This window comes from Panthera uncia (genome assembly GCF_023721935.1).
Source record: "Panthera uncia isolate 11264 chromosome E2 unlocalized genomic scaffold, Puncia_PCG_1.0 HiC_scaffold_20, whole genome shotgun sequence".
Classification (NCBI taxonomy): domain Eukaryota; kingdom Metazoa; phylum Chordata; class Mammalia; order Carnivora; family Felidae; genus Panthera; species Panthera uncia.
Genome location: NW_026057589.1, coordinates 9327943 through 9351879, shown reverse-complemented (window position 1 = coordinate 9351879; position 23937 = coordinate 9327943). Strand labels below are relative to the sequence as shown.

At 39.0% G+C, this 23937-nt stretch overlaps 1 protein-coding gene across 5 annotated transcripts in view; it reads right to left on the bottom strand.

Annotated features, from left to right (window-relative positions):
* Window positions 1–3667: 3667 nt before the first annotated feature.
* Window positions 3668–23937, bottom strand: part of NFAT5 (nuclear factor of activated T cells 5) — a 117368-nt gene continuing 97098 nt past the window's right edge. For 4 of the 5 annotated variants that reach the window (XM_049622419.1, XM_049622420.1, XM_049622422.1 and 1 more), the window contains 4 exons: window positions 16747–16892; window positions 13350–15852; window positions 12461–12704; window positions 3668–11818 (listed from right to left, as the gene is read on the bottom strand). In XM_049622419.1, coding sequence (XP_049478376.1) covers window positions 12469–12704; window positions 13350–15852; window positions 16747–16892 — 2885 coding nt within the window. In that variant the 3' untranslated portion in view covers window positions 3668–11818; window positions 12461–12468. The remainder of the gene's footprint in view (window positions 11819–12460; window positions 12705–13349; window positions 15853–16746; window positions 16893–23937) is intronic. The other variant, XM_049622424.1, reaches the window with a different exon arrangement.

Genomic DNA, 23937 nt, shown 5'->3' with positions numbered 1-23937 from the left:
TCGGGAAGATGGGATCAGAGCCTGCAATAATAAACTATGGCCAGGAGCCTTGAACGAGAGCTCTCCCAACAGGGCTGCTTCATACTGAACGGTAATGGAACAACATATTGAGATCATCTCAGGGAACCGAAGGGATATTTAAAGAGACCCAGAAAAGAATGTTACAGAAACCAAGAAAAACCTAGAATTCAGTAAACAAATGCCAAAGGGCAGTATTTATTGTGATTTGCCTGATTTGTTGATTTACCCAGTCAATGGCCCAGGTACTCTTCTAGGTACGGGGAACAGAGCAATGAACAAAACCGAGCACCTCATGGAGTTTGCATTCGAGGGAAGAATGACAGAACAGTCATGTCGGGTGGTGATAAATGCTAGGAAGAAAGAGCAGGGTAAGAGAGAGACAGGATATGGGGAGTTTTGTTTTACACTGGCCGATCAAGAAAGACCTCCCCAGTAAGGCTACATTTGAGCAAAGACCTGATAAAGCGAGAGAGATGTAGATGCCTGAAGGGAGGCACTCCGGGCAGGAGTGACGTCAGAGTGCAAATCCCTGAGGCAGGAACACGCGTAACATGAGGAAAAGAGAGGACTTTAGTGGCTACAGCAGAGCAGGGGAGAGAGGGCTAGGCCAGAGACACAGCTGGGACTGGAGACGGAGCCTCGTAAGTGCTGTAAGAATATAAAGATAGGAAGTCAAGAGTTTTGGGCTGAGGTATAGCATAATCTGACTCCTGTTTGGCTGGTAGGTGAGGAGCCAAGCGTAAGGCAATGATGGAAGCATGGAGAATTGTGGCACAATGTGACAAGCTAGTCAATAAATGCTTTGGACCAGGGTGACAGCAATAGAGGTGTGGAGAAGTGCATGTATTCATTTTTAAAAGAGATTTTAAGTAGTCTCCAAACCCAACATAGGGCTCGAACTCACAACCCCAAGATCAAGAGTTGCATGCTCTACCGAGTCACGTGTCTCAAGAAGTGAATGTATTTACAAGGTTGGATACATCCCATTTGCTAAGGTGAGCAAGAATCTGGAAAGCATATTCGGGGAAGAAGCTGGGATCAGGAAGGGTGGAATCAAAATCTGATTTCAGACATTTTATGTTTGAGAGGGATGTCTATTAAGACTGTAATAGGTGTCTGGGTGGCTTGAGCGGCTGACTCTTGATTTCAGCTCAGGTCATGGTCCCAGGATCATGGGATTGAGCCCTGTGTCGGGCTCTGTGCTTCGCATGGAGCCTGCTTGAGATTCTCTCTCTCTGAAATAAATTTTTTAAAAAGACCTGGTGTTAGGGCAGACATTATGGTAGGAGGTACACATCTGGAAATCTTCAACTTACAGATATTATATAAAGCAATGTCACAGATGACATTACCTGGGACATGAATTATGATAGAGAAAAGATCTGGTAATTGACTTCTAGTTCTCTCCAGTGTTAGGTCAGGAAGATGAGAATGAAAAATAAGTGGCCAGTGGAGCAGGAGAGCTGAGTGTGGGGTCCTGAAAGCTAAGTGAAGAGAGTGTTTCAAATACGGAGTGATCAAGTGTGTCCAATACTACTAAGCCAAGTAAGCTAGATCTGAGAATTGACCTTTGCATATAGCCATGTGGAGGCCACTGGTGACTTTGACAAGAGATATTTCAGGAGACTGGTTTGATGAAAGCCTGATTGGAATGGGTTCAAGAGAGAACAGAAGAAGAGGAAGTGGAAACTGTGTGTGTGTGTGTGTGTGTGTGTGTGTGTGTAGGGTCGGGGGTGTGTGGTCAAAGAAAGTTATTTGATTTTTTAAGAGATAAGGGACATTATAGCACATTTATATGCCAGTAGGAAGGACTCAGAGAGGAAAGGTTTTGATCCTGGAGAAAGAGGACAATTAAAGGAACAGGTCTTTGAAAAAGCCAAAGCTTATGGGATCTAGTACACAAGGACAGAAGAGCTAAGTAGCGTCAGGACTAGAAATACTAAAACAAGGTACTTACTGTGTACCAGGAACTAAGCAATTTTACATGACTTAATTTACTTAGTTTTTGCAATAGCCCTAAGAGGTTTTGCTTTTGTTTCTACTTTATAAATAAGGAGATTGAGAAATGGAGAGGTTAAATGGCATGTGTAGGAACCAGAACTCCACTCAGGTGGGCAAACTCAAGAGCTTATGCTTTTATTAATTTATTTTTAGAGAGAGAGACAGAGAGAGATAGAGACTGAGCACAAGTGGGGGAGAGGGGCAGAGGGAAAGAAAGAATCTTAAGCAGGCTTCACGCTCAGAGTGGAGCCTGATGCGGGGTTCGATCCCACAACCCTGGGATCATGACCTGAGCCAAAATCAAGAGTCAGATGCTCAACTGACTGAGCCACCCAGGTACCCTGAACCCAGGCTTTTAAAAACTGTATTCTATTGCCTCCGTAGAAGCAGGGACGATGGCGCCATGCAATAGAGCACAGGGGTAGCAATCAATACCTCTTCTTGAGAACAAGATCATTAAGTGTTGCGGTTGAGAAACTGTAGCTACTTTTATATTTCCAGAGTCCCTGTTGTGTCCTGAGCAGGGATAAATGATGTTCCAATTCTGTTACAGGCCTGATTACATGGCTGCTGAGAATGTGTTTGCTCCTTACAATATGAGAGAGTATTACTCTCACCAGCTTGGAGTAAAGCGGGACAACCACCTCCCTTGCTGTGGACACTGTACCTTGAATTATGTAAGCCAGGTTGCAGCCACTTACAGTCCCATCGTCACATCAGTGTTTTGCCCACAAAGGCAGTTTTTTGGACCCAAGTATTTTTGACATTTATACTTAATAAATTTCATTTGGTTATCACTCCTTTCCAGTGCTGTTGAAGTCAATAAATGTCAAAAGACATTTTTTTTTTTTTTAAAGCAGGTTTCACACCCAGTGGAGTCCAATGAGGGGCTTGAACTCATGACTGTGAAATCAAGATCTAAGATCTAAAATCTAAGATCAAGATCTAAGATCAAGAGTTGGATGCTTAAGACTGAGCCACTGAGGCACCCCCCAGAAGACAACTTTTAAATACATATAGAACAATGGTAGCATTGTTAAGAAATATATAGCCTCCTAAAATGACAACTCATGTATGTGTATACATTTGGGTATGTTAAAAATTGAGTCACCTTCACAGAATCAACAGGCAAAGTCTATATATGATAAGAAGATATAAGCATACTGTTGAAAGCAAGGCTTCTTAAGCTTCAGTTATTTATAGATCAAATTCATGATATCCATGTTCCATCTGTATTAGTATTTAATGTTTGTCTTTAATGTCACATTTCCCCACAGTCTAGTAGGTGGATATATGTTTTTCTAACACACAAAGACATATATGTCTACTCACGTAACATTTTGAATACCACTAGTGACATGTTATACGTACATTTTGGTAAACACCAACTGATACATGTGGAAATAACAGACGAAAGAACAAAAAGAGAATGCCCCTGGGTGTGGGAGTGAGGCTGAGGGCTGGGGAGATCTGGTTTTCAGCAAAAGCACCTTTATGCTACATGATTTGCTACCACACTAGATGCTACGACACTGCCTGGCAAAACAGGAGGCACAAAGTAATTGCTCCAAATCCAACTATATTTCATACCTTTTCCTAATGATTTTATAATTTCGGCCATAGGCTCATGCTGCTCAACACTGACATTCACGGATATGAATTCATTCACAAAGTCTGAGGAAAAAACGACAGTTACTCACCGCAAAATGAAAACTTTCAATGTTTTATTTCTGACTGCAGCTGTTTACAGAAATATAGTTGCGAGTATACAAATGTTCCAATAGAAGCAAAATATCTTTTTAATATTTAACAAGTTATCACAGATAGCTAAAAACATAGATGCAAATGAAATTCCCCCAGAGAACAAACTGAAAATATCTGGTGTCAGTGCTCTGAAATCTCAACTATGAAAGCCATATACACAAAAATGTAATCCTTATTTCATTGCAGGACAATGGAAGAAGGCAGTTCAGTGGTTGATCAGTGTGCTCAAGCAAATAAAATTAAATTAAAAAATTTTAATGGCAGAATGGTAGCTAAACCACTTGAGAATGGGTTAATGAAATATGTGCAATATGTTAAATTAAAAGACTAATAAAAGAAGTGAATAAAACTCAGTAAAATTGTCCAAAAAGAGTAGCAACTACTTGGAGCTTATCAATTAGAAGGAAACAAGGCGAGCAGATACATTCATTAGCTCAAAAGAAATTAACTCAATGTCACTGGAATCAGTTTGTAGCTACTAAAGTCATAAACCCTTCAGTGCAGGACAGTTCTTCATTGGACTCATTAGTTTGATTCCAAAGCCACCCTCAAACATCTGAGATGGTGTGTGTGTGTGTATGTATATGTGTGTGCGTGTTGTCCTGAGGTTCATTAGGTAAAATAATAAGCGAACTCTATAAACTATTTCACACCAAATTTCTTCTGGGGAAGAAAAAGAACAGGGATAATATGGCTAAACATGGGGCTTCTAAAAGAGACACTACAAGTTGGAGTCAAATAGAACCGTGATAGAATTCTTTGGGCACAGGAATACATTATGCAATCAACTGGAGAAGAAGGGAAAGGGAACAAGAAAGGAGGAATGTACCTAGAGCATCTCCCCACAGTTTGCCTATGTGTTGCCAGCACCAAGGTTTGTAGAGTAAGCCACTTACACTTCCACTGCTAGTGTTAAGCAAAGACAGCAGTGGTGATTTTTATAAAGTGAATATACAATTATTTTTAATTTGAATGTGCATTTTTCTTCCATGAGTTAATTGATTGGTGATTTGTAAACAGTGGAAGGAAGATTACAGCAATTATGGAGGTACTAAATTACACACAAAATTAAAATGAACAAATAAATCTACTTATCTTGTTATATTTACCATGAGGCATATAATTGGGAAGGGAGAAATGCCCAGATTAATAATGCACTGTCTTGTCCAATATTTATTTTAGTAAATAATGCGTGTCTGAAGCGTAAGTTCCGAGGATAGCTATATCTCTACTGCATCAGTTCTCATACAAACCAAGCTACTTTTAAATAAGTTTTATTGATTTAAAAAAGAAATTAAATAAGGTGCTATGTTGACCTGGCCAGCCATCTTATTTAATATCTCAGATACAAATATAAATACAAGGAATGATGTTCCGAGAGTTGGTCTAGCCAGACCAAAATTGTGGTCTGCTGGTAAAGTAAGAGGCAATGAAAAGAAAGCTTGTGTTATCACTGCCCACAAGGTACCCATTTTATGGATAAACAGGAGACTGTAGCACCCGTCAATTGTTTCAGCTACTTAAATGTCATAACAATTAAAAGAAATATAGAAGATTGCACCTATATATTTAAATCAGTCATTTAATGTAAACTTTTTAGTAAATGGTAGGAAAATGCCAAACTAAGTTAACTGAATTATCAATAACTAGACTAAGTGTATATGTATATAAAATATACTATATTTCTATAGGCAGTACTAAGAATAACTTATCATTGCCAATAAATGATTACGGATAACCAGGTTAAGCTGAATTTACATAAAGAACAATATATAACTATTTGTATGAGTAGGGGGAAAAACCTTTCTAGATCTTACTGTATACCATTTACACCAGTGGTTTTCACGCTTGAGCATACATCAGAATTACCTGGAGGGCTTGTTAAAACACAGATTGCTAGGCCCCATTCCAAAGTTTCTGATTCAGTATGTCTATGATAGGGCTCCAGAATGTGCATTTCTACCTAGTTCCCAAGTGATACTGATGCTGGCTGGTGGGCTGAGGACCATATTTTGAAAACCACTGGTTACACTCTATATGTAAAAAACTATACACTACAATGTTCTCACAGACAAAACACAAAATACTGGAAGAGGGCTGATTTTAATTAAGTCTCAAACATATACATTAGCAAGCTGAACATTAATATTTCTAAACTGGTTTGCTGAAGTGTAATCATTTCTCCACATAGTCAATTACATTTCAAAGTCTTAAGTCCTACGATACAGTCATTTTAGAAAATATTCACAGAACACTTACACCAAGCTGACTATCCAAAATAAAAAGGGATACAAATAGTTAAGATGTATTCATTAAGAAGGAATCATCACTATACAGCATTCTTGACTTCTTTGGAATGATTAAAGTGCATAATATCATTAGGGTATTAAGAATATTGCATAAAAGCCTGCAGTTTTCAGTGCCACTAAGTCAAAGAAATACAGCTCTATCCCAAAGCAGCTCTATCCCAAAGCTACCGCTGTGATGCCCTCTCTTTCAGCACCACCACTGCAGCCAGGAGCCAGGACAGAGGCAAAATAACAAAACCAGAGGGACAGTCAATCCAACTGTATCTTGTTGAAAGGAATTATAACCTTTGTTCTAGAGGGATTCCAATATAACTTCTTCATTTTCTTTGACACTATTTTTCATAGAGATTACAAAGGTTCTGATAGGCAAGAAGTGCACTACGACGAATTCCATGGCGTTGTCTAGTTAGAAAAATGGACTTTACCAGGTTTTATCTAAATTTTGTGTCAGTGATTTATTTTTATCTAAGATGAGAGAAGATGTTTTAAATACTTCCTTCCTGAAATTTAACTACAAACATTTGTGTGCATGGAGTCTCGCAGACAATAAAATTTTCATTAGCGTTCAGATAAGACCTATCATTAGTTGGTCGAGATGAAGTCAAATTTAGATAATTTATATAAAGCCTCAACACTGTAACTCTAATGTTTATTTTATTTTTCAGAGACAGAGTGCGAGCAGGGGAGGGACAGAGAGAGAGAGAGGGAGTCACAGAATCCGAAGCAGGCTTCAGGCTCTGAGCTGCAGCACAGAGCCCGATGGAGGGCTTGATCTTATGAACTGTGAGATCATGACCTGAGCCACAGTTGGCACTTAAGCGACTGGGCCACCCAGGTGCCCCTAGTTCTATAATCTATTATTTACCCTCCCCCAGAGGAACAATTCTAGCAATGTATCTCTCTGTTACTCTTATGCCAAAGGGAGAGACTTATGAAGTTGTTTTCTCTGGTGACAGAAAAATGGAGAAAAGAATGCTAAATGAAATAATTGAAAGATGGGGCCTACTGAAATAATTTATTTGTTTTTGGCAATAGTGAAAAATGAAATTACAAGAAAGGGGCACTATTATGGTAGAAAGGCACTTTTCCATATGCATTTAGTCTAGATATAAAATATTAATTAAAAATTTTTTTTCTGAAAGAGAAAGTGGAGTAAAAATAGAATTTTATTAATGAATGAGGCTAGAATGGCATGAAAATAAATGGGAATTAAAGAATTAATTAGAGTACTGAGGCAATTCACAAATGATACTATAGGAATTACTCTGATATTTACTGCATTATGAACATTATGTCCACGATTTAGCTCTAGTGACACAAATAAGCGGAGGAGAAAACCTCTTTTTAATATGGATATACCTAACTTAGTAGGGAATGTGCTCTGAGTTTTTTTCCTAATAGAGCTGCTGAACTATACAGTCTTTGTCTTCATGGAGTCCCTCCAAATAAGCAAGGTGTGCAGACAGAACATGGCTGTACTGGTTAGGGATGAAGCCTGTGGTCATAACTTTTTTGTCAAAAAAGTTTTCTGAAACTTTTTGAAACTAAAGCTAACAGACCTCATCAAGTTTTCAATTAATTAGAAAAAAAATTAACAAATCTTAGAACAGAAATTTTCATCAGAATGATGAATAATTCTCAAATTACTCCTAGTGAGTATTTGTAAGTCACGTTTGAGACTTTGATTATTAAAGCATTTAATCCTGGTTTTTAATTATTGATCTGTCTAAACAGATTTCACTCTTCTAAAACAAGTGTCTAAAACAGTTTAGATGGCCAAAAAGAATTATTACTTTAGTTCTAGGGGGACTCAGATAGAACTTTTTTCTCATTTGCTTTGACATTATTTTTCCTAGGCAGATTAACTGAGGTTCTGATGGATAAGAAATGCACTATAATGAAATTCTCAACTACAGCATAGACAAAATTACCACAAAAAGAAAGGAAGAAAGGGGGGGTCCCTCATTAATTCTGCTTTTCATAATAAATAAAGCCCTTTAAAAACCTGTTCCAGAGAGTCTGGCAAAAACTGATTTGCATTGGCTGCTCTAATTACAAAGGTAACATGATAAAGCTCTGAGGCAAATATGATTTCTAGTTGTCTTCTCCCCTGTTGGTGTGGATATATCATGGAATGACAATAAGGAATAACACACACATACACACACACACACAGAAAGATAAGCTCCAAGCATTAAGGTGATTTGCTAAAGCAAGAGCAACTGAATATAACAATATAAAGGACTAAAAAAAGGTTCAGAGTTTATTTAGGTCCTTCTGCCATAAATAAATTTAATAAATTGTTGCTTCCAAGGCCTTTGCTGGCTCATGGAGTCTCTCTCATAGATCGCTATTATTTGTAACATTAATCTGGAAATTGTATTATTAGCACACGTATCAACCACTGACCACTGAGCTAACTCTTTAGTAAGAAGACAAATGTCTTTTGTAACCAAACAGTCAGAATGCTGTACTTAACAGTGACCTTTAGGGGTAGGGAACATTTAACGATGTTAAAAAAAATATCCATCATTATTGAATAAGAATGTGGTAGCATAGCACAGCCCTTGTATAAATAACCACAAAATTTATGAAAATAAAATTTGGGTTTTCTGCCTCCATCCAATCAAGCCACTACAGTTCAGGTGTATGTTCTGTTCTAAACTTAGATACTATAAAACAGAAAATTGGTCCCTGGTAACTTGGCATTGGCGATCAGCATTTTACGATGATAAGCCTCTTGCGAAACAACAGAACAGAAGTCAGCACACAAGCCAGTCTTCTTGCCACCACTTCATCCACAGAGCAGTGCTAAGAAACATTCTAGTTGAAACTTGGTGAGCAAATAGACTTCCTGAGTCTCCTGTGTAATCTCTTAGAAAAAAAGTCAGAAAACTCAGAAATAAACTTACAGTATTTTATTTCTACTTCTTATTTTTATACCTGCTGGGTAAGCTCTTTATACCTCTTTATACCTCTGCAGTTAGAGTTTTACATGTTAAAACTGAAGCACTGGATTGTGTGGCTGGTCCTTCTCATAACCTGAACTATATTGGGTAATTTTCCCTGATGCGGTGGGGAGAGATGATCTATTGAGGAAATGCTTTTGGTTCAGAGAATCTATAAAGTAGCTCTGGATATTACAAGATGGGGAAAACGTTATTAAAATTACAAACATGGTTTGTGGTTTTTTTTAGTGTTATTATAAATAAAAGGCATAGAATACAGAAAGCCAATTAATAATAACAATAACAACAATAAAATATTAAATATATAGTGAGCAAAGACTGAATGGCTCATTCTCATGAAACACCATCTGACACAATTGCCTGATGGGTTTCCTTACTCTAACATTTTGCTGAGTGAAAGATCCAGCAAACACACAGTAAGCTGCCTTTAGCCCACTAATAACATCAAGGAACTGCCTGATGGAATGGCCACAGATGAACAGGTCATTTGTTTCAAAAGATACTTAAATACTCAATAAAGACATAACAAACCCCCCCTCACTGTTATCAGACGCCACGTTGTGGTAGAACATCAGACAAACTCACAAATTTACCACAAAAATGTGTGGCAAAAAAAGAATAGTTTATATATATGTATATATATAAATTTCTATATTTATGCCAATGTACTCACTCAGTACAAATAGCAAAATAGTATACCATTTCCTAAATACAAAATATAGCTTTCCAAAAAAATGAAACACACATTAGATATAAACCATCCAAAACTTGAACGATTGAAAACTGTATTCAAAAGTAAATGACCCAGAGTAGGTCTCTTTCTGAAAAGTTCCCTTCATATCGGCAAGAAGCCTGTACTACTGAAAACGTAATTCAATGCCTCTCAATCAGAGAGAGAAAGAAAGAAAGGGTCAGGGTGGAGGGAAGAATATATAAGAACAAAGAGAAAAAACAAATTAGGAGAAGAGCACATTCAAAGAACTAAGGAGGACCACAAAAAGGGGGAAAAAAATCTGGCTGTATAAACAAAACCAACACCACAATTCCACAAAGTTCAACTAAATGTATAGGATAGAAAACAAATTAAAAAAAAAAAAAACACAACAGAAAAGTAGCCTTCAACAAATAATTAACAGGCTATTTTTTTTGTACACTTAATAAAAATAAATGAAACAGACATGAATACCAAAACATCTTATCTACATATAGAAGCCACACACAATTTGGCCTTAAACTGTATAAACAGCTTTCTACATGCCAAAAGGAAAACGAGACGTAAGCACGTGCCCAAACGACAGGTTGTCGTGAGAAGCAGGCATCCCGTGGGTGGCAAGAACACCCAAAACTGTGTAACTAATGCTACAACTGCAACTGCAAATTCTGGAGTGTGTAATTTTGCTCTCTAGAGACGTAACACAATTTAATTCTTCATTTTAAGTCAATGATATGACCCTGTAAAGCCTAAGGCTTGTGGGAACCATCAGATAAGTGACCACTTCAAACTGTAAAGCACTGAGGTGACAAGTGAATTACACTCACTGCAGTTTAGGGAGAAGTGATGTTTCAAGAAATTTTAGTTTGCTTTTTTTTTTTTTTTTAATTAAAATGTACACTGTTTCCTATTAGAGGGAAAAATTTGAAGACTTCAGGACAGCACCGTTCATGGGGAAAAAAATGCATTGTTTCTTGTTTCTCAGGAATCGGCTCCCCTCACTCCTAAAAGAGTGGCCCCCCACCCTGCCTGTGCTGCAGGAGTTGCTGGGTTACCCCAGACCAAAGCGGCCTTTTCCTTTAAGTTGCTACAGGGTCACAAAGCTCGTAGTATATTACTAATTGTCTAAAATAAAGTGAAGAAGAGGGGGAAAATAATAAAAATGAACATAAAAAGGGAACACCGGTCCAAGACGGGGATAAGAAGAAAACAGACTGAAGTTGCTCTGTCAGTTTTAACTGCTATAGGAGGATATCAGAACACAATTTACCATGTATTAAACCCCTTCATTTTTTTGATAGAGCAAGATAATTATTCTTCTCTGCACAGGTATGGCTAAAACCCTTAATAGAAACACAGAGAATGAACAACTCTCTGGAAAATAAAATCAATAGCATTTCAGCTGTTCCTAGATTGTGTGTTGTCTGCCTTTGTAACAAAGAGGCCTCTTATCTGTGTAGAGCTCTTACTACAGTTAACTTGTCAGAATGTTACCCCTTCAGTTTCTCCATAAAAACTGAAAAAAGATTCCTTCATTTTGGCCAATAGCTGTGCTATTTATATTGGAAAACCACAGCCTTACTTTTAGTTACTATTTGAACTTTCCTTTTTCAAAAGCCATTACTTGACTAAAACAATGCAGGTAAGAAAATATGAATGAAGAACAAAAGTAAACATGACAATATGAATTATTTTCTAATAGCAATAATAACTGAGCAGTCCAGCTTTTGAATTTGAACTATACTTTCAAAGGAATAGCGCCTAGGAAAATAGCAACAATTAATTCTGTCAGCTGGAAACTCAAATAGATTCTCAGTCATCACTGTTATTAGGAATATAAAATATGAAGATGTTAACAACGGTGGCTAATCACTGCAACAGGCAGCACAGGTGTGCTCTTTTGCAGTAAGACTAAAATCTATCCATTTACTCAATCACAGTTTTTCATACTTTGTTTTGTTTTTAAAGTAACAGTTCAAAAATCCTCATGGAATCACATGATCTCAGGACATCTTGGAATCAGAATTTTCTTCATGGAATTTCTAAAAAAGAAGAAGAAGTTGAATATAACTCACTAAGGAGGGAACAAAATTACAAATTTCCTGCTACCCTGAAAGATTCCAAAGTATATTACAATACTATAAATGATACTGCATCATATTATACTTCCACACACTTTTCTGACTCAGTATTTATTTCTTGAGGAAGGGAGAAATAAGACTTAATTATATCCAATCAATAGTACATTGATCAGGTGTTCTGTCATTCCGTGGTGAAGAAACTTAGAACCAAAAGGATTGCCTAGTATCAATACTATGACCACAAGCTATCATCCAGAATAATTTATTCAAATTTAAAAAGTATCATCTTACATTTTATTTTGAGAGAGAGAGAGAGAGAGAGAGAGGCAGAGAGAGAGAGAGGGGAGGGAATCTCAAGCAGGTCCCACTCTGTCAGCACAGAGCCTGATATGGGGCTCGATCTCACAAGCCCGTGAGATCATGACCCGAGCTAAAATCAAGAGATGGACCACCCAAGTGTCCCTAAAAATACCATCTTGTGAGAAAGCCGTATTTCAAAAGAGTAGGGTCTAAAAAGTGTTATTACTTAAACCTAAATCTGATAAGAATAATAAAATTTATTGATGCTTTTCAATAAAAAAGAAACCAAAATGCAATACTTACTTATCCAGTTAAAAGGTGCCAGTCAAGTTGTTCCCTTGGTTTTGCAATGAAACAAGCAAATCAATCTTTTCAATGTTCTGGTTGGTGTTTATAGAGGACGTTAGTGAAGAACTCTCTGGCATTTGCTGAGAAAGAAGTGTTGTCACAGGTGGCTGGCCCTCATTCTGTGGTTGGCCTGGCTGACTTATGGCCATCAACTGATCTGGCAATGTAGCTGGTCCAGAAGTTAAAAGCTGACTACAGTCTGCAGAGATATTTAAAATAGAGAAGCTACTTGATTAGTTACTTTCTGTTAAGGTTCATAAGAAGATATTTATTAGTTGTTGGGGGAAATTCACTATTGTGTTTACTCAATATAGAACTAGAAGTGAGGCAACTGATAGCCCTCCAAAACGGTTTTTACCGAACAGTACTGGAATTCATCCCAGGTTTACTCAAAGCAGTATAAAAATAAAACTTTGCTTAGTTGGCATCATAAGTCAGTCCTACATGCTTTCCTTGGTATGTAAACATTAACGATGGGTTAACCTCCTTGGAAACTACTTACTTTAATTGGCAGAGATATTTTCTGTCATTCTTACTTCATTTTCAAGTTTACAGCTTAAAATGGTAAACACATTCATTTATATTCATTACCACGTTTAGTCCTCCCAATATCCTTTTCAAGTATATAATTATTACCACCATTTAGATGTGGAAATTGAACCTTCTGCAGGTCAAATAACTTCTCTAAGATCTCACAGTATGTAAGTGGTATGGCTGGGATTGAACTCAGTTCTGACTACAATCTGTGTTCTTAAAACCACCGTGTTTTGCTTCCTTTTAATAAGAGTAAGAATTTGACCATCTCAGCCACTAACATTTAAGAAATAAATTTAGAGTTTCTTACTATTTTGAATGCCAAATAAGAACATTCCTGAAGTCTGTTGAGATGAGCCAGGAGAATTCTGTAGTTGGTTCATTGTGCCTCCAGTAGTGTTGTGAAATAAAGTAGCCTGTGGTTGAGGTGAAGATGTGGCTCCTTGGATTCCAGGCATGTTGTTCTGAGGGGAATAAAGAGGAGACTGCTGCATGTCTTGTTGGTTCATACTGGTCTGCAAAGCAGACATGGATGCTGGAGAGAGGAACAGTGTTACTTGCTGCTCTTGAGAACTGGGTGACCCTTGGACTAACTGAATCTGAGGAGAGCTATGGAACAAGGAAGTCTGTGGCGACTCAGACTGGGTAGGACCTGGGTTCTGAAGAGAGGAAACTGTAGGCTGGTTCTGAAATTGCATGGGCTGCTGCTCTTGGTTCATGGGGGCCATATTATTTTGTTGGTGAAAGATGGACTGATTCTGTTGCTCCTGGTTAGCCAGCGCGTTTGGACTTGGGTTGAATATCATGTTTGGCGGTGGCTGCTTCTGAGATGCCATTGTAGCCATGGTGTTCTGATTACTGAATAAAATGCTCTGCTGTTGTTGCTGTTGCTGCTGCTGCTGCTGCTGCTGCTGTTGCTGCTGCTGCTGTTCCTGGGATGGAGAGTTACTCTGGATAGCAACCATTGAGTGCTGTGACTGGAAAATTGTTCCTTGTTGGTTTTGAGGCATTGGATTTGGAGGAAGGGAGCCCAGGGACACCTGAGGCTGAAATATACCCTGCTGGGAGGGTTGGGCCTGTTCCTGGGAAAGCATAGGGGTCTGGATGTGTGATATTGGAGCCTGCTGTTGAAAAGCAGCTTGCTGCTCAGTGTTAGATGTGGACTGAAGCGGAGAAATTGAGTTCTGAGCTGCAAAAAATGAAATCTGTTCTTCTTGGGCTACGGTGTTACTTTGAAGATTATTCATTGGACTCTGGGAAAGAAAGATGTTGGCTGACTGCTGGTCTTGAGGAACAGAAGAGCCCTGTAGCACAGCCATGGTACTTTGCGAGTGAAACATCGGAGGCTGCATTTGTTCCGAGGACGTTGTAGAAGTCTGACTGTGAACGATAGGACTTGGGCTATGAAAAATAGAACCTTGAGTTTCCTGGGAAAGGTTCTGAGCATCAGCAATAGGATTTTGGGGATGAAAAAGTGGAGCCTGTGAATGAGAAGACTGCTGCAAAAAATTCCCAGATTGGAGGGACATCATCTCATTACTTTGCTGGAATAAACCATTACCTTGTTGCTGAGTACCATTATTCTGAACACCCATCATACTTTTCGTAGATGAGAAAAGGTTTACTTGAGGTTGACTGTCCCCACTATGTTGCATCTGGACCATGGTCTGAAAGACACTGTTCTGAATCTGCTTGGCTTGTGCTCCAGTCTCTTCTCCATCTCCTGAACTTGATGTCTGAAACATGGTAGTGCCAGGGGTGGCAACCTGCTGCGTGGTGGTTGTAGTAGTTTCATTTCCAGAAACTGCAGGGGGAGAAGAGAACAATTCACACTGCATTTGCATGTCCTCGTTGGTAGATAATGCGCTCATCATGTGAGAGGTCTGCTGGTAAACTGGAGATTGCTGAAGGTTTCCATTTGCTGAAGCCGGTGAAGGAAATAACTCCGACTGAATCTGGGCAGCTGCCTGACAGATACTCTGTTGCATCTCCATCACCATTGCAGCCGATGATTCCATCACTTGCTGCTGCTGCTGTTGCTGTTGCTGATTGGACAATGTGTTTTCGCTCTGTGGGTGAACACTTTCGGCTCTTCCAGCTATTAAATTATCTGGTCTAGTATGGACTGTTGGCTCCGTTGAGGAGAACATTCCAGGGCTTACGCTGTTTTGAATTTGACTGACTTGTTGAAAAATGTCTGCGCTAAGCTGTTCTTGAACATTCTCATTACCATCTGGAGCAGAAAACAAAACTGAAGATAACTGTTGTTGTGCCTCTAAAACTTGCTGGACCAAGTCAACATTTCCACTGCTGCCACTAGCAGTACTGCCCGTAAAACTTCCGGCTTGCAAATGCTGAATCGTATTCTGTAGCTGACTCACGCTGTTTGGGGATGGGAAAATATTTGATGACATCTGCTGCTGTAAAGTCTGTGCTTGTTCTTGTAGTGGTGACTGCTGCTGTTGCTGGGATGACTCAGTCAGGTGTGACAAATTAACCACTGTGCCATCAGATTGTAATACTTCTCTGGACTGAGTGTCTCTTGTCTGAAATGGTGTAGCCGGCTGCAGCAGTGCATCACTGTTGGGCAGCTGACTAGAAGCAGAGACTGCTGGAAAGGTACCAGGCTGTGAAATGTCCTGTGTCTGGATAGTTGTCAGGGTGTCTGGGTTGTAGGTCTTGGGCTGAATCTGCTGCTGCTTTTCATTTTCAGAAGGTAAGTGGGAAGATGATGATGATGAAAAAGACCCATTTCCTGCTATGTTAGAGATATTTTCTAATGTTTGTTGAGTTGATCCAACTGTCTTTGTAGTCTAAAAAATAAAAATCCCCAAATAATATGTGTATATAAACATTAAATTAGCTCATATGACACTTCAAAAATTATTATTCTAAAAACACACATATATGCAGGACCAATTTCTACTCTACATTATTCTGTTGGAAAACAGGTGCAAGATTGATTCTCAGGGATACCATGACATCTGACTGTCATCAGGATATCTTTTTTTCTTAAGTTTATTTATTTATTTTGAGAGAGAGTGAGTACGTGAGCAGAGGAGGGCCAGAGAGAGAATCCCGCTGTCAGTGCAGAGCCTGATGCATGACTCGAACCCATGAACTATGAGATCATGACCTGAAACGAAATCAAGAGGGGTGCTCAAACAACTGAGCCACTCAGGTGCCCCTCTTTTTAACAAATGTTGTAAGTGAAGACAGCCAAACAAAAAACTAGAATAATCAGTTATTGATATGCTTAGGACAGGAAGAACACATTAATAGTAAATTTTAAAGTATCTCCATTTTGTGGATCATTGGTAGAATTATAGGGGGGAAAGTTATAAGTGAGAAAGGGAAAGAGACTTATAGAAAAAGACTGGGGGAAAAAAAGGAAATAAAAAACATCTCCAATTCTGAAAATACTAAACCTATACTGTCATTAATGCCCTACATCCCACAGGTACAGCTAACATTAATTCCTTCCTTACCAAAATATATATTAGAAGTCACTTTGCAGACTATTTTATTGGTTGGTAAAAGTATTCACTCTGAAAAGCAAAACTCATTAACTGCAACCAAAGAGAAACACATGTGAAAGAAACAGGAAAAGTAAAAAGCATAAACATGGGGAAAGGTAATCAAACTATTAAAAATATAGCAATTTTTATAACAGATTAAGATGTAGAGCACTTATCAATGCAGCTTACCTTAAAAATAGGGGAAGATCTTTTTTCTGTTACTTCCATTGGAGTAACATCTTCACTCTTAATCATACTGCTTGATATGAGTGGAGTGATCAGAGCACTGGGAAGAATATTTACCTTATCTAAGTTACAACCAGTAGTTTTCATTGCTGTACACACACAAAAAAAAAGAAAGAAAGAAGGTTTAAAATCATCAACTATTTCATTCTATAATATGTTGACTTAGTCATGATTTAAATGTCTTTTTTTTTTTTTTTTTAAGGGAGAGAGAGAAAGTGTGCGAGCAGGGGAGAGGGGAACGGGGTGGGGAGGAGAGAGATGGAGAGGGAGAGAGAAAGAAAGAGAGAGAGAGAGAGAGAGAGAGAGAGAGAGAGAGAAAATGAATCTTTAAAAAAAAATTTTTTTTTAATGTTTATTTCTGAGAGAGAGACAGAGCGTGAGCAGGGAGGGGCAGAGAGAGAAGGAGACACATAATATGAAGCAGGCTCCAGGCTCCGAGCTGTCAGCCCAGAGCCCGATGCGGGGCTCAAACTCACGAACTGTGAGATCATGATCTGAGCCGAGGTCAGACACTCAACTGACTGAGCCACCCAGGCACCCGGAGAGAATGAATTTTAAACAGGCTTCACACTTTTGAAGCAGTAGTGGCTTGAGGCCTCCTGATATGAGCCAGGTTAGATAACAACAAGCTTAAGCAGTTCAGTTATCGAGCTATACGCCTCAGGGCCCTTTCGAGGTACTATGAATTGCACTAATCAACACAGCCACAGTAAATTGTAGGATACAGTTTAGAAATCTCCAGGTAAAAGCTACTCAATCACAACTCTCCTCTTAGCATATGGCTGCCCAGCAGCATAAAATCAAAACTTCGTAAGGGCCATAGGATTGTTGGAACATTTCTCTCAACAAAACTCAAGTGTCTCATTAGCATATACCACCAAGTAACCAGACAGACTTTGCTTTTCTATATTAATGTCTTAGAAAACATGTATTTGCTAAGTTCTTTTAGACAGGACTTAAATTTTTTTCTTTTCAGAAATTTAAGAATTATTTTAGGTTTACCAATTAAATCTCCAAAGCAAAACCAGCAAGTATTTTCTACTTCCCTCTCCTTCATTCTGCAGGAATAGTTACAGATTTACACTACGGAGACATAATATATAGCAGATAACGTAGGTTTTACCATTTTGGCATATCTACTTTTCCTCCTTGATTCCTTTTCTTTCTTTTTTTATCTCAAGTCTGCACTACTGGCATTTAGTGGAGCCTACTGATACCACAAATGATAGTCCTCTGAACTGAACATCTAGCCAAATTCTGAATCTAAGTGTTTACCACTACTTTGAAACCCTGTGGAGACACATACAAATTCCCCAGAAGGCATAGCTGTTAAACTCCTTAGTTTGATACTGAGAAGAAATACCAGCTACAGAGAGGATTTTAAAGTGGCATATGGTATATGACCAGGATGGCTATCTTTGTAAATATTTTGATTTACAAATATCTGAAATTTTCTTGTCTTACTTCAGCTGGTCTCACAGCTAATTGGCTAGAAACAACTCCTGTGGAAATAGATTATATTGAGGGAGGGGAAAGTGCTCATTTAATTTTTCATATTCTACACTTTATTACTCTGAGAAATGGATCATTTACTCAAGAATTCTCAGGCCTATTTTCACCTAGATTCTAACAATACCAATACAATTCAATTCATAATCCAATTTTGACTGAGACAAAACTAAAGATCACGCACAAGGCAGGCATTTAAAAGTATTCTAGGCCCATCTCGGGGCGCCTGGGTGGCTCAGTCGGTTAAGCGTTGGACTCCGGCTCAAGTCGTGATCTCGCAGTCCGTGAGTTCGAACCCCGCGTCGGGCTGTGTGCTGACAGCTCAGAGCCTGGAGCCTGTTTCAGATTCTGTGTCTCCCTCTCTCTGACCCTCCCCATTCATGCTCTATCTCCCTCTGTCTCAAAAATAAATAAAGGTTAAAAAAAATTAAAAAAAAAAAAAAAAAGTATTCTAGGCCCATCTCAAAGGACAGTTTGAAAGACCACTGGTAATGTCCTAAGTTGATCCTATAATGTTCAACTATCCTTTTTTTTTTTTTTTGATGTTTATTTACTTTTGAGAGAGAGAGAAAGAGAGTGAGGAAGGGGCAGAGAAAGAGGGGTATGAGGATCTGAAGCAGGCTCCATGCTGACAGCAAAGAGCCTGATGCGGGGCTCAAACCTGCGAACCAAGAGATCATGACCTGAGCTGAAGTCGGATGCTTAACCGAATGAGTCACCCAGACGCCCCTTCAACTGCTATTTCTGCTTTTTAGTTCTAGTAGAATATGAGCGCCATGAAGGCAGATTTTGTTGTTGCGTGGTGCATAGTAGGTAACCAATAAACATTTGCTGAATTAATGAAGCAATGAATAATCTTACTTTACTTTTGTCATAGTTTAGTTTGTTGTGGACTGTTTGGTTAATGATACAGTGTAATGTTGCAAATTTTCATTATAATATTTCTGGCCTAAAAAGTTTAACATCTAAAGACAAATTTATATTACAATTCAATTAGAAACTATATAAAAATTCACTGACAAGTAAATGCACCACCTACAGTTAAATCGATCTGTACATGATTTTTGCCCAAATTTATTTAGAGAGTAATTCTTTTTTAAAAAATGTTATTTTGAGACACACATACATACAAGTGGGGGAGGGAAGAGAGTGAAGGAGTGAGGGGGAGAGGGAGAGAGAGAGAGAGAGAGAGAGAGAGAGAGAGAGAGAGAATCCCAAGCAGGCTCTGTGCTGAGCGTGGAGCCTGACTCAGGGCTTGATCTCACAACCCTGATATCATGACCTGAGCCAAAATCAAGACTTGGATGCTTAACCAACTGAGCCACCCAGGAACCTCTGGAGAATAATTCTTATTATCAGAGTTTCCCCCCACCCCCCCCCTTTTGGAAAGTGAGAATGGGTGGAATAAGTTGAGCAAGAGTCTTTAACTCCTCTAAGGAGACTACTGATAGGCAGGTCTATTGGTATAGACAAACAAGAAAAGGACAATTTGTCTAATGTCCACCCAAAGATACAAATCTTTCTATAGCCACAGGCACGAAGTCTTTCTATGGCCAATAACCATTTAGTTTTCTGACACTTATTCTGGTTTGCTTATTGTTTTAGCTATGTATGAACTACAGCTAGAATCTTGCTGGTGCTACTCACAAGAATGGAAGGTGCTTCCCTGAGCTCCCTGGTGTAGGTGGTGAGGGATGCTGGATCTGCATAAAGGGAAAGAGTTCTCCTGGTATGCTCTCTGGTCTCCTGATACTAATGGGCTTCCCATTCTATCCCTGCTGGTGCTGCTGGAGATAGGGAAGCACTTATGTGGGCTACTTCTGCCACTGGTTGGAAGGTCAAAAACTTCAAGGTCAGGGTGGGTTCCCGGCCATTGGGTGAGAGTTTGGGACACCCTGGATCTGTTTCACTTTCTGCCATTGGACTGCCTTCTATTACTGGGTGGAAGATTAGGAGACACTTGGCCTGGGTCTTCCTCTGCTGTTGGGGGAAGGACAGGGAGACACAGGACCTGCTGATACCACCAATACAGGCAGCACAGGGCCTGTGTGCTATGGCCTGGTATGGGGTAGGGGATGGGTTGGCTCCCTGGGTTCTGTTGTTCCCTCTTCTGCAGACCGACTGACCTGCTTCACCTGGCTTATGTGAAGCCTGTGTTTTGGCCCTCCTCGGTTCTACTGTCTGGATATCTGGCCCACCGCTACTTGGCAGGTGTGAGGCATGGAGTGGGTTGACCATCTCAAGTTCTGCTGTTGCTACCACAAATGTGGGTGGGGGGGTTAGATGGTCCCCCAATTTTGCTAGTGGGTCAGCTGCTGCCACTAGGTAGGAGTCATCCTACTAAGCCTCTACTAGGCTTGGCCTTTCCTGGTCTTTCAGAGCAGGCTACTCATGCTTATTTGTTGATTTATTCTGTCTGTACCTGTTGCCAGTTTTGAGTCACAGACTTCTCTGGTGCCCAATTCAGATAAATGGTAGATATAAAGAAAACCCAGAAAACTCACTTAGGGTCAGTCTCCAAGTTCTGAGGTCCCTAGCCTGTCCACTTTCTTCTTTCTATTTTCAAAGTGTTTTTACGACTGTTCAATTATCTCCAACATAATTTGGTAGATTTAGAAGGGAGGAACAGGGAAAAGTGAGTTTATACTATCTATCGTATCCCAGAACCTGTAACTGTATCTTAATGGACCAGTAAACAATATTAAATGGGTTGAGAGATGTCACTCTACCTTTCTTTCCTACATTCTCATTATGTATTTATAATCCTTTACAAAGTTTCAGGCACTGTTCTGAGTTCCAATGATGATTAAGATGGATAAATCCCAGGGCGCCTGGGTGGTTCAGTCAGTTAAATGTCCCCCTCTTGATCTTGGCTCAGGTCATGATCTTGCAGTTAATGAACTGAGCCCCATGCTGGCCTCTGGGCTAATAGCATGGGGCCTGCCTGAGATTCTCCCTCTTTCCCTCTCATTCTGCCCCTTGTCCACTTGCATGCTCGGTTTCTCTCTCTCTCAAAAAAATAAACTTAAAAAAAAAAAGATGGATAAAGTCCTACTGCCTAGAAATTATATTTTAGTGAAAAAGGAAAAAAACATCAAACATGTAAAGTCTTTGTATTGCCTAAGGGTTAGGGGAGAACTTTTAAGCCAATTCAGAAAATCCATAAGAGAAGATAAACACATTTCATCATCCAAACATCAATTTGAATTTGTGAAGAATATTAGTATTGATAGGTTATGCCAAACAACTTTTTAAAAAAATGTTTTAATGTTTATTAATTTTTTGAGGGAGAGAGACAGAGTGTGAGCAGGGGAGGGGCAGAGAGAGAGGGAGACATAGAATCCGAAGTATGCTCCAGGCTCTGAGACTGACGCAGGGCTCAAACTCATGAGATCATGGCCTGAGCTGAAGTCAGACACTTAACAGACTGAGCCATCCGGGGGTCCCTATGCCAAACAACTTTTAAACAGTATTCTCTTCTATCCCTGCAGACAGTTGTTGAAACTCAGAACAATCTTTACTAAAAGTTTGTTGTCAGCAAGCAGCCTTTAGATCAAGTACAAATATGTTAGATTAAAACATAAATTAAGATTTAGAGGGGAAGAAATAATAGTTTTGGGGGAAATCTAAGTTGCAAGCTATGTCAGTTACTAGCTGTGTGACCTTGAGCAAATTACTTAACTTCTCTAAGCCTTGGTTTTATTCATCTGTAAAATGAGATTGAGATATGTCTCCTCCAAGCTTCAAAACCTTTCCACATAGTTAAAACCAGTTAGAAAAAAGTATATGTTCTCAACTATTTTTCACACTCATCCAATTAACCACTGCTTACAGAGCTGAAACCATGAGGGAATGCACATCAATACAAGTTGATCCTCGAACAATGTGGGGGTTGAGGTACTGACACTGCCACACAGTTGAAAATCTGCACAGAACTTTTGACTGTCTCAAAACTTTGTATCAAAACTAATACATAATTAGTTTTGACTGTATCAAAACTAATGATAGCCTACAGTTGACCAGAAGTCTAACCCATAAAATAAACAGCTGATTAACATATTTTGTATGTTATATGTATTACATACTATATTCTTATAATAAAGTAGGCTAGAGAAAAGAAAGTGCTATTAAGAAAATCATTAGGAAAATAGATATACCATATCTACTGAAAAAATCTCCATAAGTGTACCTGTGCAGTTCAAACCTGTGTTATTCGAGGCTCAACTATACTTTATCCCTGAATCCTAAACCTGCAGTAAAAAAGTCTTTGAGCGATCTATCTAGAGAATCCCCTCACATCTACCTGTACCTATAGATACAAAAAACTTTCTGGAAATATGCCCAAGAAACTGTTAACAGTAGTTTATACTATATACTTTGTCTTACTTAATTTGTATTATTTTTGTGTAAAGGATATAGACACAGTGCACTTATCCTCTTTACTCTCCACCCACTCTCGCCTGACACCTCTCCAAGGAATTAGAAATTTCCTTTAGAGCAAAAGCTTTCAAAAACTATCATATTTAGGTTATCAAGTTCTAAATTTTGTTTTTTATTTTTTTTAAGTTTATTTATTTATGCTTTGAAAGAGAGAGAGAGAGAGCAGGTGAGTGAGCAGGGAAGGGGCAGAGAGACAGGGAGAGACAGAATCCCAAGCAGGCTCTGCACTGTCAGCACAGAGGCTCACACGGGACTTGAACCCAAGAACTGCAAGATAATGACCTGAGCCAAAATCAAGTCAGACATCTAATCGATTTAGCCACCCAGGCGCCCCAAGTTCTATATCTTATTGTAATTGATGTCTATTTAAGTCACTTGGAAGATTCCTGCCAGCACACAAGTTTAAAAGTCATTTTTAATGCTCAGTCTTCATTAAACGATACCTAATTAAATCTCTCAGATGGCACTGTGATATTATACTAAAGCTCTGATTTCAAGCAATCATAAAAATAAGACATATGTCAAAAAAAATTCCTGGTTCTGAAAGCTACTATTTTTAAAATTGATCACGAATCTCCAAATAATGATATTCTATTTAAAATGACAAGTGAAAAAATTAAATTGATAAGTTTAGCATTCAATTTAATATTCTATCTTCAAAAAATTTTTACCATGATTTCACTTGTAACTGTCAAAATAAGGTCTGAATTGTGAAAAATTAATAGCATGTATCTGTGTGTTTGTTTCTAATCCTTTTTAAAAAAATGTTTATTTATTTTTGAGACAGAGAGTGAGCGGGGGAGGTGCAGAGAGATAGAGGGATAGAGGATCAGAAGCCGGCTCTGTGTTGATAGCAGACAGCCCGATGTAAGGCTCGTACTCACAAATCGTGAGGTCATGACCTGAGCTGAAGCCGGATGCTCAACCGACTGAGCCACTCAGGTGCTCCTGTGGTCTGTTTTTTGCCAACTTTGCCATCCATGCAGGGCTTGATCCCACGAACTGTGAGATCATGACCTGAGCCGAGATCAAGAGTTGGTTGCTTAACGGACTGAGCTACCCAGGCACCCTTCCTTTGTTAACACTAGCTAAGTGACCTTGGGCAAATTATTTAATTTCTCTGGAACCTTGGTTTACTCCTCTGTGAAGTGAGAATAATAAATTACCTACCTCAGAGAGTTTGGA